The following is a 13,707-nucleotide window of genomic DNA, read 5'->3' as shown; positions in this document are numbered from 1 at the left end:
TGCCTTACCATCTGCTCATCTTCCTCTGGGATCAATTCCAACATGCCAAGGTCCCTCTTAAAATACTGTGTCCAGAACAATACTCCAAATGCGGAAGGGCAGAGGGAATGTCACCACCCCTGATCTGGACGCCCTGCATCTATGAATCACTTATATCCTTTTTACTCTTTTAGGTGGCCACATCACAGTGTTGGTTCATAACAAGCTTGTGGTCTGCTAAAACCCCCAGGTCTTCTTCACTAGATAGGCTTTATTCTTTTCTCTTCTTATGCTGTTGATTTTTTTTTTTTTTGAAACCGAAAGCAGAATTTTACATTTATCCCTATTAAATGTCATCTGGTTCATTTTTTTTCCTATTCTGTCAAACCCTCTCATTTCTTGCATAACATGTAGATTTGATCAATATGGCTTCTATGATTTCATCCAAGTCTTTAATTAAAACTTGTGATCTTCAGACCAAGGACAGAATCCTGAGGGCCCACAGAACCCTCTTCAGCTTTCTCATGGACATCTCTGGGGATGGCTACTGAACTTTGTATCCAGCCAGTGTAGTATCACACAGTCCATGTGTCCTGGCCAGGCACAGGGACATAAGAAGTGCAGGCAAAGGCCTCATAAAAATCCCAGTAACAGGGCTTCCCTGGTGGCGCAGTGGTTGAGAGTCCACCTGCCAATGCAGGGGACACGGGTTCGTGCCCCAGTCCAGGAAGATCCCCCATGCCGCGGAGCGGCTGGGCCCGTGAGCCATGGCCGCTGAGCCTGCATGTCCGGAGCCTGTGCTCTGCAATGGGAGAGGCCACAACAGTGAGAGGCCCGCGTACCGCAAAAAAAAAAAAAACAAAAAAGAAATCCCAGTAACAATGCAACCCCCCGAGGGAGGAGAGGACACCTGGCCCACCTTGTGCCCATTGAGTGTCCCCTGGTCGCATGGAAGGCCTCATTTTCCTCAGCTTCTCATTGCCTCAAATATCAGTTATCTGTTTAGAATTGTCTGGGCCTTGGTGTCGGCTCCACCAGCTGTGGTTGCTGGGACCCACCTTCTCCTGCCTTAAAAAAATCAACATCCCACTCTTCTCCAGCATTTCAGATCATCTCTGCCTTCCAAGATTCCCAAAACTCACCAAGAATGGTTCACAGGAAGGGTTTGCTCTAGCTTGATGGCTTTCATGGTGATGGTCCTCAAAAAGGCTTTGTACAAAGACGTCCCCATACCCTGTCTTCTTTGATGCTCAGAACAAACGCCTGGGGATGGGTAAGTATTAACCTCTTTTACCAAACAGGTAAACTGAGGCTCAGTTGGAGAAGCTATGTGATTTGCCTAAGGTCATTCAGGTAGAAAGTGTAAAAGTCAGACCCAGTACTCTTTGCATGAAACACAGTCCAAATGTCTCCCCTCTGGGTGAGAGTGAGAGGCCCAGGAGGGAAACTCCCCACACCAGTGCCACCCCACATTTCCAGGGGACCCCCCCCCCCTTGGAGGAACCCAGGGATCTCAAGTATTCAGCTTCTCTCTCCCCACAGCCAGGAAGAGAAAGAGGAGGGAGAGATGCCAAGTGACCTCCCCTGGACACAACTTTTGCGATGCCCCAGCCCAAACCAAACCGCAGGATTTGTGAGGTAATGTGGGGATGGAGAAGCCTCAGCCTCCCGGTCTGCACTAAGTCTCAGTCAATCCCCCCACTCCACGCCCACCGGCCCCTCCCTTTCTGCTCCACATATGGTAGTGAATTCAAAGTCCAGTTGGCCTGGTGGGATGGCCTCCTGGTCATTGACTCTGCTGTGCCCCCTTTCCAGAAAACCTTCTCCATTATCTGTGCTCCCCCAGGTCTCTGTGGATGCCTCAGGTGCTAAGTATTATGATAATATTACCTCCACCACCATTGCTGTTGCCCTCACATTACCAAACTATGTGCTCCTCCAGGGCTGGCACAGAGTGCTGACACATAGTAGGTCTCAATTAACACTTGTAGAGCTAAATTGGATTTACATGAGCAGAACTTCCTTCCCCAAAGACCCCCCTCAGTCTCATTATCTCTGGCCCTCTCCCTAGGACCCTGCTTCCCCTTTACACTACAAACCCCAAATCCCACCTCCCTCACCACCCAGTTCAAGGACCCCTCCTCCTCCAGAAGGCCTTCCCAGCTACTCCCGCCCTCAGTGAGCTCTTCGTTTCCTGAACTGTGGAACCCTCAAAGGGATGTTTTGAGGATTCAGTCAGATAACGTAAATAAAATGTTAGAACATGATTGGCATATTACAAAGGCTCCATAAATTTGGACTAGTTGTGACAAGAGATGCCTCTTCTTTCTGCTTCCTCTTCTTGGCCCGGTCTGCGAGCCACAAGGGGGCGCCCTCTGCCCAAAAATCGCTGACAACGAGGCCAGGATGGGGTGTCCTTCCCTGCGAACTGGCGGGGCGCGGGGGGGGCTTCCATTACCTAAAAAGTGGGTCTATGAACCTCAGCTTATATGAAAGATGAGTAGAAAGGATGGAGGTGAATAATGGGGAGAACATCCTTTTGCCTGCTCCCTCCGTTTCCTGGTGGAGACTGAGGAAATAGGGTGTGTGTGCATATGGGGTGTTTCCCAGTAGGACACATTTGTTCTTGTGTTCCAGGCAATGTCTCTTCTAACTTCTCTCTGCAATGCTGCCTTCTTCCAGTATTTCAGGAGGGTGAGCCTTCGCTATTTACGGAAAACATGGCCACATCTATTCTTTCAACAGTCCCATGACAGTTCCATCATCACTCCCATTTTTTGGATGAAGAAACTGAGTCTTAGAGGAATTCAGTAAGTGATAGCTCTCTTGGATGCGCTGAGTAACTGAGAGTCGCACCCCCTCGCAGGACTGAATCCCCTGGCACCCCCTCCACAGGCTCAGTTCTGTGTATAATCTGCTTTTATCTGCGGTTCTGACCTTGCCTCACGGCCTCTTCCCCCTGAAAGCCACCATCGGATCGGATTCTCCGGGCATGCCTTTTCCTTTGGTTTCACTCTCCAGCATACCGGGGGCACAGGGACAAAGGCTGCCGTCGTTTCTCTTAACTCTAAGGGGTTAAGGCCTGGGTCCCGCCCCTTTTCCCGCCAGGCTGGCGGGAGTATGAATAGCCTCGCTCCCACTCCCGACTCTCAGTCGCTTCAGCTGCTCCTCGCCCCGCCCCGTCATTGTCCCCATCCGTTTTCTTTACCCTTCCGTCCTAAAAGCTTTGAGAGCTGCTGGCTTCTCCCGGTGCTTCGCCTCTCTCCACCTTCGGTGGGTCAGACGGGCAGGATGGAGGGCTGCCTGGGGGAGGAATCTTTTCAGATGTGGGAGCTCAACCGGCGCCTGGAGGCCTACCTGGCCCGGGTCAAGGCGCTAGAGGAGCAGAATGAGCTGCTCAGCGCGGAGCTCGGGGGTCTCCGGGCACAGGCCGGGGACGCCTCCTGGAGGGCCCGTGCCGACGACGAGCTGGCGGCCCTGCGGGCCCTCGTCGACCAGCGCTGGCGGGAGAAGCGCGCGGCCGAGGTGGCGCGCGACAACCTGGAAGAAGAGGTGGAGGGTGTGGCGACCCGGTGCCAGCAGCTGCGGCTGGCCCGGGAGCGGACCGCGGAGGAGACGGCCCGCAGCCGGCGCGCAGTCGAGGCCGAAAAGTGCGCCCAGGCCTGGCTGAGCACCCAGGCGGCGGAGCTGGAGCGCGAGCTGGAGGCTCTGCGCGCGGCGCACGAGGAGGAACGCGCGGGCCTGAACGCTCAGGCTGCCTGCGCCCCCCGCGGCCCCGCTCCGCCCCGCGGGCCCCCCGTGCCGGCCCCCGAGGTTGAGGAGCTGGCGCTGCGGCTGGGCGAGGCGTGGCGCGGGGCAGTGCGCGGCTACCAGGAGCGCGTGGCGCACATGGAGACGTCGCTGGGCCAGGCCCGCGAGCGGCTGGGCCACGCGTTGCAGGGCGCCCGCGAGGGTCGGCTGAAGCTGCAGCAGCTCCAAGCGGAGCGCAGCGGCCTCCAGGAGCGCAGGGCCGCGCTGGAGCAGAGGTTGGAGGGCCGCTGGCAGGAGCGGCTGCGGGCTACTGAGCAGTTCCAGGTGAGGAAGCCTGGGGGCCTGGGCAAGACAAGGCTTCAGGAAGTCCCGTTGGGGATCAGAGACCTGGGAGAGGGAGTGGGAAGTGGGGGGTGTGGTGGCTGCAGGTTCAGGGGCCACTTCTTAGAAAACCATGCCTGATGCCACTGTCCTAGACTTTCACAACTCTGTGTAGTGTAGGGCTGGAATGATGGAGGTTCAGACCTCAAAGCACACCCCCTCGAAGGGCAGACAGGCACAAGACGCTGCAGCGGCCTCCTCACTGTCTAAATGGCACGTTCGTACCCTGATGGCCCCTGGACCCCTCCCTAGGCCCTGCCGTTGCTCAGAAGATGCTCAGAACTTTCCCTCTCAGTGCTGATCTGATGGTCTGGCCACTCAAGAGTCTGCAAGTTCCCAGCTGCCCTCCTCCCCCCTGACAGGAGAGGGTGAGGGGCCCTGGATGGGGAGCCACCAGCCCTTCTCTCCCTTGTCTGGGCTTTTCGGCTCCTGAGCACATTCCAGAGGCCTGGGACAGCTGCTCCCCCTCACACTATGCAGATGCGACCAGCAGCTGAGAAAACAGCCTCCTGCCTGGGCCAGACAGAGGTCTCACCATGACTGCCCCCCCTTCAGAGGAGAAAGATTCCAGAACATGTGGGAAGTGGAGGGGGTGGGGGCCTAGCATGGGGAGCAGGAGACAGTGACTGGGACCCGGGCTGTTTGGCTTCCAATGCTGCAGGCTCCAGGCCTGGTGATTAATTGTTTTTCCTTCTGCTTCCACTTTTTTCCTTCTCCTCCTCTCTGTAAGCCATCTCCTCTCCTCCCTCACCTCCCCCTTCCTGTGGGAGCTGAATTCTGAGCAGCATGTGCTACCATTTAATCAGCATCTTCAGAGGAGGAGCCAGGCCGTGGGAGAGGGCTGAGAGGGGCCACTGTGCTCTTCTCGGGGGCTTCAGGAGGGCTTCTCTGGGCGGGAAGTGGGGTAGGGGAGGCAGGAATCTGCTCTGCAGAGAAGTTAGGGAGCAGAAGATGCTGCTGCAGCAGCCCATGGGGATGCAGGTAAGTTAGCAGAAGGACCCCGTCCCTTCACTGACTGCCTCTGGCTTGCTCTGCAGCTGTCCGTGGAGGCCCTGGAGCAGGAGAAACAGGGCCTACAGAGCCAGATCGCCCAGGTCCTGGAAGGTCGGCAGCAGCTGGCACACCTCAAGATGTCCCTCAGCTTGGAGGTGGCCACATACAGGTACAGGTGGACCCTGACCCATGCAGGCACACAGATGCACACATCCATGCAGGGGCAGACTCCTGGGCTGAAGAGGCCCAGAGCCACGGGTGGTGGAGGCTCTGCCACCGCTCGGTCCTGTGACTCTAGGCCGATCCCTTCCACACCACGATGTGTGTGTGCCTAAGCCCACCTGCTCTCTCGTGGGTTCAGGACCAGAGAAGCGTCCCGTGCCCAGGAGATCCCCCAAGGAGAGGTGCCAGAGCTGAGTGGGACAGCCTCAAAGGAGAGGGCTGGACACGTGTGGGTCATCCAGATCCAGAACCTTCCCCCAAGGGGCTGAAAAGCCCGGTCTCTGCTTGTGTGCTCACACAGAGAGGGTGATGTCCTTGAGCAGCCTCGGGAAGAAGGAATTGCAGGTGTGGGCCGGTGGCACTGACTTGCCGCCTGACCTGGGCCTCAGTCTCCTTGTCGGGAGGATGGGAGATGGGCTGGGTGACAGCCAAGGTCCCTTCCATCCTGAGTGTCCTGGGGCCTGGCTTCTCTCGAGCCTTGGCCCTGCCCAGCCCTTCTACTGACCGCATTCCCTGTTGGCTCAGGAAAGGTTGAGACCAAGGAAGTGCTGCTTCTCTGGCTCTGTGGCCTTGGGCAAACCCAGTTTCTGGGAAACTGGCCTGGTTAGCCAAGGACCCACTGATGAAGCCTGAGGAAGGGGCTTTGCTACTGTGAAGGGCTGCGTACCCCAAGCCTGCAGGGTGGAGCCAAGGCTAGACGGGCTATGAGGACAGTGCCCCCAGAATCCACAGGCAAACAAAAGCAGGGGCCCTGGGACAGGTTAAGGAGGGGAGGGGAGGCCGGGCCCACAGAGGGAAGGTCGGTGAGGATCTAGGGATGAAGAAGAGAGGGCCTCCACCTCCAGGGGGCACAGAGCTCAGGGGGCATGACGCTGCATGGAGAAGGACAGAGGTGAGACCATAGAAAACACTAACCGGACTCAGAGATCATGAGGAAGAGCACAGAGGAGACAGATGTTCAGGATAACTCGTTGAATTGATTGGTCCTCCCTCCCCCGCAATCGGTCCCCTCCTCCTCGGTCCCCATGGGGCACTAAGGCAGGGGCATGTACACGAAAACCTCCATTGCCCTGAAAGGCTTGGGATCCAGAGTACTTAGAGATCCCAAGACGAGGGCCTTGACCCCTAAATCAAACCACTGAGGGGAAAGGACTGCGCAGGCTTAACCTGGGTTTTGAGGCATGAAAAGGATTTGGAGAGAGGGAGCTGAATTCATTGGCTTTTGTCTGGAACCAGCTCTGGGGGCCCTGGGGGAGAAGGAGGAGGGAGCCTATCCCATGGGAACGGCCTGAGAATTCCCACTTCCCCTGGGAAGCCCCCTACTCAGACCCTCCAGATGGCAGTGTGGACAAAGGCAGCAATTAGCATGAGAATCGGCCCCCCACACGGAGGATGAGGTCATAGGCCTGGGGTTGGGAGGGGACTAGTCTAAGCAATGTGTGGGTGTGTGTGTACACTGTGTCGACTGTGTGGGAATCTGCTTGTGCGTCTGTGAGTCCAGCTGTGTGTCCCAAATAAGTGTGTGACTCCGTGTGACCAAATGGGTGATATCTGTGGGATGTGACCGTGTGATTTCATGTGCAGAGCCAAGTATGCGTGTGGCTTTTGTGTGATAGTGGTGAAAATGAAGAGATAGCCTGCCAGGCCAGGGGCGCGCATGCTTAGCTGTGACTTTTCCCTGGCTGGCTTGCCGGCTGGCCTGTGGGCAGAGGGCTGACCCAGCTTTTCCTCCCTTCTCCCCAGAACCCTCCTAGAGGCAGAGAACTCCCGGCTGCAGACACCTGGCAGCGGTTCCAAGGCGTCCCTCAGCTTCCTGGGTAAGAGGAGGGGCCAAGGTCCCCCCAAAACTTTACCTTTCTTTCCTCTTCACACCCAGAGCGATGCTTTTCCTGAAAAGCAGCAGTCTTAAGTCTTGACACCGTGGTCCTCCACGGCAGCGAGCATACTCTTAGCCCAGCCCATAAAAGGCAGGAGCAGGACCCTCTTGCCAGAAGTGGTAGCTGCTCCCCTGCCCCACCCCCAACCTGTATGTGCTGACACCGTTTCTTCCCCTCTACCTTTCCAGACCCTAAGCTGGAGCTGCATTTCCCTGGGACCCCAGAGGGCCGGCGTCTGGGACCTTTGCTTTCTGTGCTGAGTCCTACTCCCCTCTCCTCACCTTTGCCTGATACCCTTGAAACACCTGTGCCAGGCTTCCTGAAGAGCCAGGAACTCCTTCAGGGCCATGCCCCCACCTCGGCCAGCACCCCAATTCCGCCCACACCTCAGGCTCCCCGCCCTGCCACAGATGCCAAGATCAGAGCCCAGGATGCCCCTCTCTCCCTGCCCCAGCCACAGGTTGGGATGCAACAGGTTCCAGAAGCGGTGTGGGCTGAAGCCAAGGTGGCCATCCCTGCCAGCGTCCTGCCAGGACCAGAGGAGCCTGGGGGCAAGGAACAAGAGCCCAGTCCAGGCCGGTCCTCTGAAGATCATACCTCCCTGGCTCCAGCCCTCAGCCCTGACCATCCCAGTTTAGAGGCCAAAGATGGAGAACCCAGTGGGTCTAGAGGGTCCAGCAGATTGCAGGAGGAAGGGGAAGGACAAATCTGGGGGCTGGCAGAGAAAGAAACAGCTGTAGAGGTCAAAGTAATAAGCAGCTTGCAGCAGGAAACATGGCAAGAAGAGGGGGATCTGGACGTGAAAGGAATCCAAGACTCCCCGGGTCCTTTGGAAAAAGAAACTCTGAAGTCTCTGGAAGAGGAGTTTCAGGAGCCACTGATTTCTCTGGAAAAACAGCGCCATGAGACGATGAGATCTCTAGAGAAGGAGAATCAGGAATCTCTGAGGTCTTTGGAAGAAGAGAACTTAGAAACACTAAAAACTCTAGAAAAGGAGAATCAAGAGTTATTGCAGTCTTTAGAAGGAAAGGAGATGGAGGTAATGAGTCCTCTAGAAAAAGAGACTCTAGAACTACTTAAGCCTATAGGAAAAGAGGACCCACAGACATTGCAATCACTAGAAAAGGAGAGTCAAGAAATAATGAGGTCTCTTCAAGGAAATGTAGGAGCATTTTTATCTCCGGGAAAGGAAAATCAAGAATTAGTGAGGTCTCTAGAAGAGGAGAACTTTGAGTCATTGAGAGCTCTAGAAAGGGAAAGGCAAGAGCCACTGAGATGTCAAGAAGTAGAGAACCAGGAAGCATTGAGACCCTTAGGAAAAGAGAATCTAGAGCCACTGAGATCTCTAGAAGAAAAAGACCAGGAGGCATCAAGACCTCTAGGAAAAGAGAATCAGCCACTGAGGTCTCTAGAAAAAGAAGACCAGATGACATTGAGCCCTCTAGAACAGGTGAAACCAGAGGCACTAAAGTCTCTTGGAAAAGACCAGGAGATAGTTAGACTTCTCGAAAAAGAGAATCAAGACTTATTAAGGTCCCTAAATGAAGAGAGTGTAGAGGCAGTGAGATCTTTAGGCACAGAGACTCTAGAACCACTAAAGCCCACAGGAGAAGAAAACCTGGAAATGTTGAAACCTCTAGAAAAGGAAAGTCAAGAACCACTGGGGTCTGTGGAAGGGAACCAAGAGACACTGAGACCCCTAGAAGAGGAGACTCAGAAATCACTGAGCTCTCTGGGAGGGCAGAGTGTAGAGGATATGAGATCTCCAAAGGAGGTAGACAAGGGAAGTCGGAGGTATCTGGAAGAGGAAGAGAACGTGGAGAAGGGAGAGAATTCAGAGCCACCGAGGTCCCTGGAGGAGGAGGGACAGGAGCTGCCACTCTCTGCACATCTGCAGAAGTGGGAAGATACGGTGCAGGGGGGTCAAGAACTGGATCAGGAAACGCCCCCTGGGAGACCTGAAGTGGACAGTGCGGACGAGGCAGAGATGGAACCTAGGGAATGGGATAGCTTCGCTGGGAAGGGGGAGGCTGTAGACCGGGGGGAGCTGCAGCTGACGGCCACAGGCAAGGCCTGGAGCCCAGGTGAGGGGCAGCCAGGGAGCTCCGAGCCTAAAGAGCAGAGGGTCTCAGCTGAGGGAGCCAGTGGGGTGGGAGGCACTGAGGGCCTCCAGGACCCTGAAGAGCGGCCAGACCAGGTGGGGACCCCGGGCCTCCCAGCTCCCCAGGGAATGTCAGAGGTGCTAGAGCCAGTGTTGGAAGGTGAGGATGTGGCCCCCAGCGATGGCCGAGCCTCCCCAGAGGTCACCTTGGGCTTAGAGACTGCAGGAGCGGAACAGGGACCGGAGCAGGAGGCGGTAGGGCTGGAGGACCCAGGCGGCCTGGCCAGAGAGGAGGTGATGAGGCCACCCCTGGGGGAGGAAGGTTTGGAGGCAAAGAGGGTGCAGGGCTTGGAAGGGCCCAGAAAGGAGCTGGAGGAGGCAGCTGCTCTGGAGCCAGAGCTCTCCACACTGCCCAGGAAGAGCAGAGACCCGCTGGACGCTGCCAGGGGCTGGGAGGAGTCTGAGCCTGAAGGCCCTGAGGAAGCAGAGGAGACGTTCCCTGCCGAGACCTCGTGCTGCGATGGAAGTGATACCCCTCAACCCAGGCCCTTGAGCTCCGAGGGGGCAAAGGAGGATGCCAAAGCAGTGCTGGGGCCACCCAGCCCACGGCCCACTGAGTCCTGCTCACCCATCCCAATCCCTGAAGATGCCCCTGGGCCCCAGCCCCTGGCTGAGGGTAGCCAAGAGGCTAGCTGGGGGCTGGCAGGCAGGGCTGAGGTCCTGGGAAAGGTGGAGGGTGAGCAGGAGGAGATGGGCTCCGGGGGAATCCCTGAAGACCTCTCGGAGGAGGGGGAGGAGAGCAGAGAAGAGAGTGAGGCTGATGAGCTAGGGGAGACCCTTCCCGACTCCACTCCCCTGGGCCTCTACCTCGGGTCCCCTGCTTCCCCCAAGTGGGACCTGGCTGGAGAGCAGAGGCCCTCCCCTCAAGAGGAGACTGGAAAGGAAGGCTGGGGCCCTGCAGTCCTGGCCTCTGAGGGCCTTGGGGCCCATCCCTCAGAGGAGGAGGAGGGGGGAGATGAGGAGGAACGTGGCCATGACTCTGAGCTGTCGGAAGAATTTGAGGACTTGGGGACTGAGGCTTCTCTTCTTCCTGGGGTCCCTGGGGAGGTGGCAGAACCTCCGGGCCAGGTGCCCCCGTTGCTACTGGAGCCTGCAGTCTGGGACCCGGATGGGGAATCGGATGGATTTGCAGATGAGGAAGAGAGCGGGGAGGAGGGAGAGGAAGAAGATGAAGAAGGGGAGAGGGGGCCAGGGGCAGGGCGGTGGGGGGCAGGGCCCTCTGTGGGCAGCCTCCCGGCCCTGAGTGGCCCTCAGAGAGGGAACCTCCTGGGGTCTGAGACCATGGATGTCAGTGTCCCCTGGGATGATGGCTTGAGGGGTGCGGCGTCTGACGCCCCCATGACCGCCCTGGAGACTGAGTCCCAGGACAGCACGGAGGCCTCAGGATCAGAGGACGAGTCTGATGCTATTCCCCTGGAGAGGGAGGGCCAAGTCCCTGGCCCTCTGGGGACCCTCAGTGCGGTGGAGGACACGGGCTTGGAGGTAGGGGACACCCTTGGTGTCAATGGCCAGGGCCCCAGCCTGAAGGAAGAGTTGGAGCATGTGAATGGGGGTGTGGTGAACGGGCTGGAGCAGTCTGAGGGAGTAAGGCAGGGGAAACCGGGGCCCCCTGAGGGTGACCAAGGGAGCCCCTTGGAGGAGGAGGAGGAGGGGGGTGCCCTGAAGACCCCTTGGGCAGGGGCTCCGCTTCACCTGGGCCAAGGCCAGCTCCTGAAGTTCAGTCAGCGAGAGGGAGATAGAGACTCCTGGTCCTCAGGGGAGGACTAGAGGAAGAGCACCCCCTCCTGCACCCCCTCCAAGCCCCTCCCTGCTCGGAGGCACACCCTTAACTTATCTCTTGACCCGTGGTTTCTGTCCGAGAGGCCTGGCTAGCTGAGGTGAAATGGGTGTGGCAAAGGGGCCCGTTCCAAGAATGCAGGCTCTGGGAATAGAAACCAGCCCCTTGGACCCTGCTCAGGGGGACATCCGGCCTGCACTGTCCCACGAGGCTGAAGCCAACTGAATCTCTGTAGGACTAGGCCCCCCCTTTTCCTTGCACTCCCTTTCCTCCCCATCCCATCAGCTGGAAAAGGCCAGGGGCCCAGTGGCTTCTCCATGGGGAGGGGGCCGTGGTGGTCCATGCGCCAGGGCTCACCAGCTCTGCCCTTCTTCACTGCACCCTCATGGGATGTCTGGCTGATGGCTAATGGGGGTGAGGGGGTGCTCCTATGTCCTGACCCCCCATATGCCTGCCATGTTGTAGCCCCATCTGGCTTTTCCCTGCCTGAATAAAGTAATGCCTCCGCCTATAAAGTCTGGACTCTTCCTTCCTCAATTCAGGGGGGCCTCAGGGCTGACACAGAAGCAGAGGAGACTGGGAGAGGAAGCAGGAGATGCTAGTGTGAGGGAGGGGCTGCCTCCTGAGGAGAGGAGGACCTGGAAGGCCTCATGGGGGAGACACGGCAGACAGATGAAGGCTGCAGGCAGCAGTGCTGGAGACCTGGGGAGGGAGGGGGGTGCTATTTGACCAGGGAAGGAGGGCCAGCCCCTGTGGCCTTGGCGCCTGCAGAAGTCAGGCCTGTCATCATCTCTGCCCACAGCACTGATTACAGGGATTAAGCCTTGGGGCCACACTCCCCCGCGCATGTCCTCGCTGCTGGCCCCTCAGTGCCGCCAGCATAATAAGCCCCCTTGCCCCCAAACCCAAACAATTGTATGGCCTTGGCGTCTGCTCAGACTGGCTGGGTCAGAGCTGGGTAAGGGAAGAGGGAGGCCTATTCTGTCTCAGTCTGGCTGTGTGGCCTCAGGTCAGCGTTTAATCTCTCTGAACCTCAGATTCAGCCACACAGCGAGGGATGCTGGGCCAGGTGACTGCGGGGCCTCCCAGGGCAGGGAGATCAGGAGGAAGGCTGGGGAAAGCCGGAGGGCTACCGTGTAGATCTTCGGTAGGACTTCCCTTCCATGCTAAAGCAGGAGACAGAGAAGACAGGAAAGTGGAGGTGAGGCCGGGATAGACCGAAGCTGTCAGGGGTGAAACAAAAGAGCGAGGGGGTGTGCTGATAACGGGTTAGATCGGGGGTCCACCCAGCCACAGCTTCTTCCCAAGAGTACCCCCCTTCCCAGGAGTTCTCTGGGTCCCTGTGTAGGGCAGGGTGACACCCCCCTTCCCAGGGGTTCCTGGATTAGGCGGGGCTTGAAGGACTTGAAGTCAGGATACCCAAATAGAAACCACTCCCCAGCTCAGCTCTGCAGGGAAGGAAGAGCCGCGACACCTCTAAATATCCTGGGTGGGGGTGGGGCAGGGGCTGACAGACAAATGTTCCATGTCTGGGGACAATCCCAAGGCCAGAGGCAGGCCCTTCCTTTCCTCGGGCCCGAGGCTGAGGGCAGGGGAAGATGAGAAGATGAAGTCTCAAGCCCTCTGACCTCAACTCATCCTCTGGACAAGGAGGGGTGGACAGAGGGCCCCTGACAGAACCTCACTGTCTGTTTCTCTGCCCATGCCTTTCTCCTCCACCTAAGAGTCTTTGCATTAGGTACCCAGGCCCCCTCCTCTGCCCTTGGGGTCCAGGATGCTGGCAGCCCTCCTGGCAGCCCAAGCCTCCACGATCCTTCCTGTACTCACTGCTAACAAGGCCATGTCTGCTCCCGCCAGGCTGTGGGCCAGCACACTGGCCCGAGCAAATAAGGCCCACTCCCTGCTCCTCTAATGGGACAGAGGAGACCTGTGCTTGATCTCCCCAGGCCCTCGGGCACCCCCACCTGGACGGGGGACCAAGGACAGAGGCCAAGCCAAGCAGTCCTTCCCTGTGTGTGGTGCCCATCCTGACCCCCACACCAAGATCCCTGGTCCCCTGCAGAATTACCCAAACTAGCCATTTCTGCCAACAATCCCAAACAGGTGGAGGGACATCAGTTAGACAAAAGTGAACACTTTCTAAAAGACGTATACGGTGGGTGGTGTGTTCTCTTTGGCAATGGTAGTCCATCTGCGCAGCAAGAGAAATGAGGGTTGGACAGTAACAGGGACTGTCAGATGCTTACAGGGCATCTCCTATGCGCCATGGACCATGCAGGTGCTGGGAGTCCAAGGTTCCTGGCCCCGAGAGCTCTACCTTCTAACCAAACAAGGGCTTCTGAGTGGAAATCATATTTGAAAACAGAGAAGGGCAGGAGGTTATGGGAGCATAGAGCAGGGGCTCCACCTGATCTGGGCTGGGGAAGGCTGGGAGGAGGAGGAGGTCAGGGATGGCTGCCCTGGGAACCTGAAGCATGAGCAGGAGCTGACCTGCGTGTTGAAGAGGAGGGAGGAGGAGGTAGGAGGAGGGAGGAGGAGGGAGGAGGAGGGAGGAGGAGGGAGGAGGA

The 13,707-nt window shown here is 57.7% G+C and overlaps 1 protein-coding gene across 1 annotated transcript; it reads left to right on the top strand.

Moving 5' to 3' along the window:
* Positions 1-3,155: 3,155 nt before the first annotated feature.
* NES (nestin) lies at positions 3,156-11,643 on the top strand. The gene is made up of 4 exons (XM_027095312.1): positions 3,156-4,053; positions 5,148-5,272; positions 7,069-7,142; positions 7,391-11,643. Exons 1-4 carry the CDS (start codon positions 3,271-3,273, stop codon positions 11,128-11,130), a joined length of 4,722 nt encoding a protein of 1,573 aa, XP_026951113.1. The 5' UTR covers positions 3,156-3,270; the 3' UTR covers positions 11,131-11,643.
* Positions 11,644-13,707: the final 2,064 nt, after the last annotated feature.

The sequence above is a fragment of the Aethalodelphis obliquidens genome, unplaced genomic scaffold, assembly GCF_003676395.1.
Source record: "Aethalodelphis obliquidens isolate GAN/ISIS:26980383/991018 unplaced genomic scaffold, ASM367639v1 scaffold90, whole genome shotgun sequence".
NCBI classification, from domain to species: Eukaryota; Metazoa; Chordata; class Mammalia; order Artiodactyla; family Delphinidae; genus Aethalodelphis; species Aethalodelphis obliquidens.
This window is presented reverse-complemented; position numbering and strand designations above follow the sequence as displayed.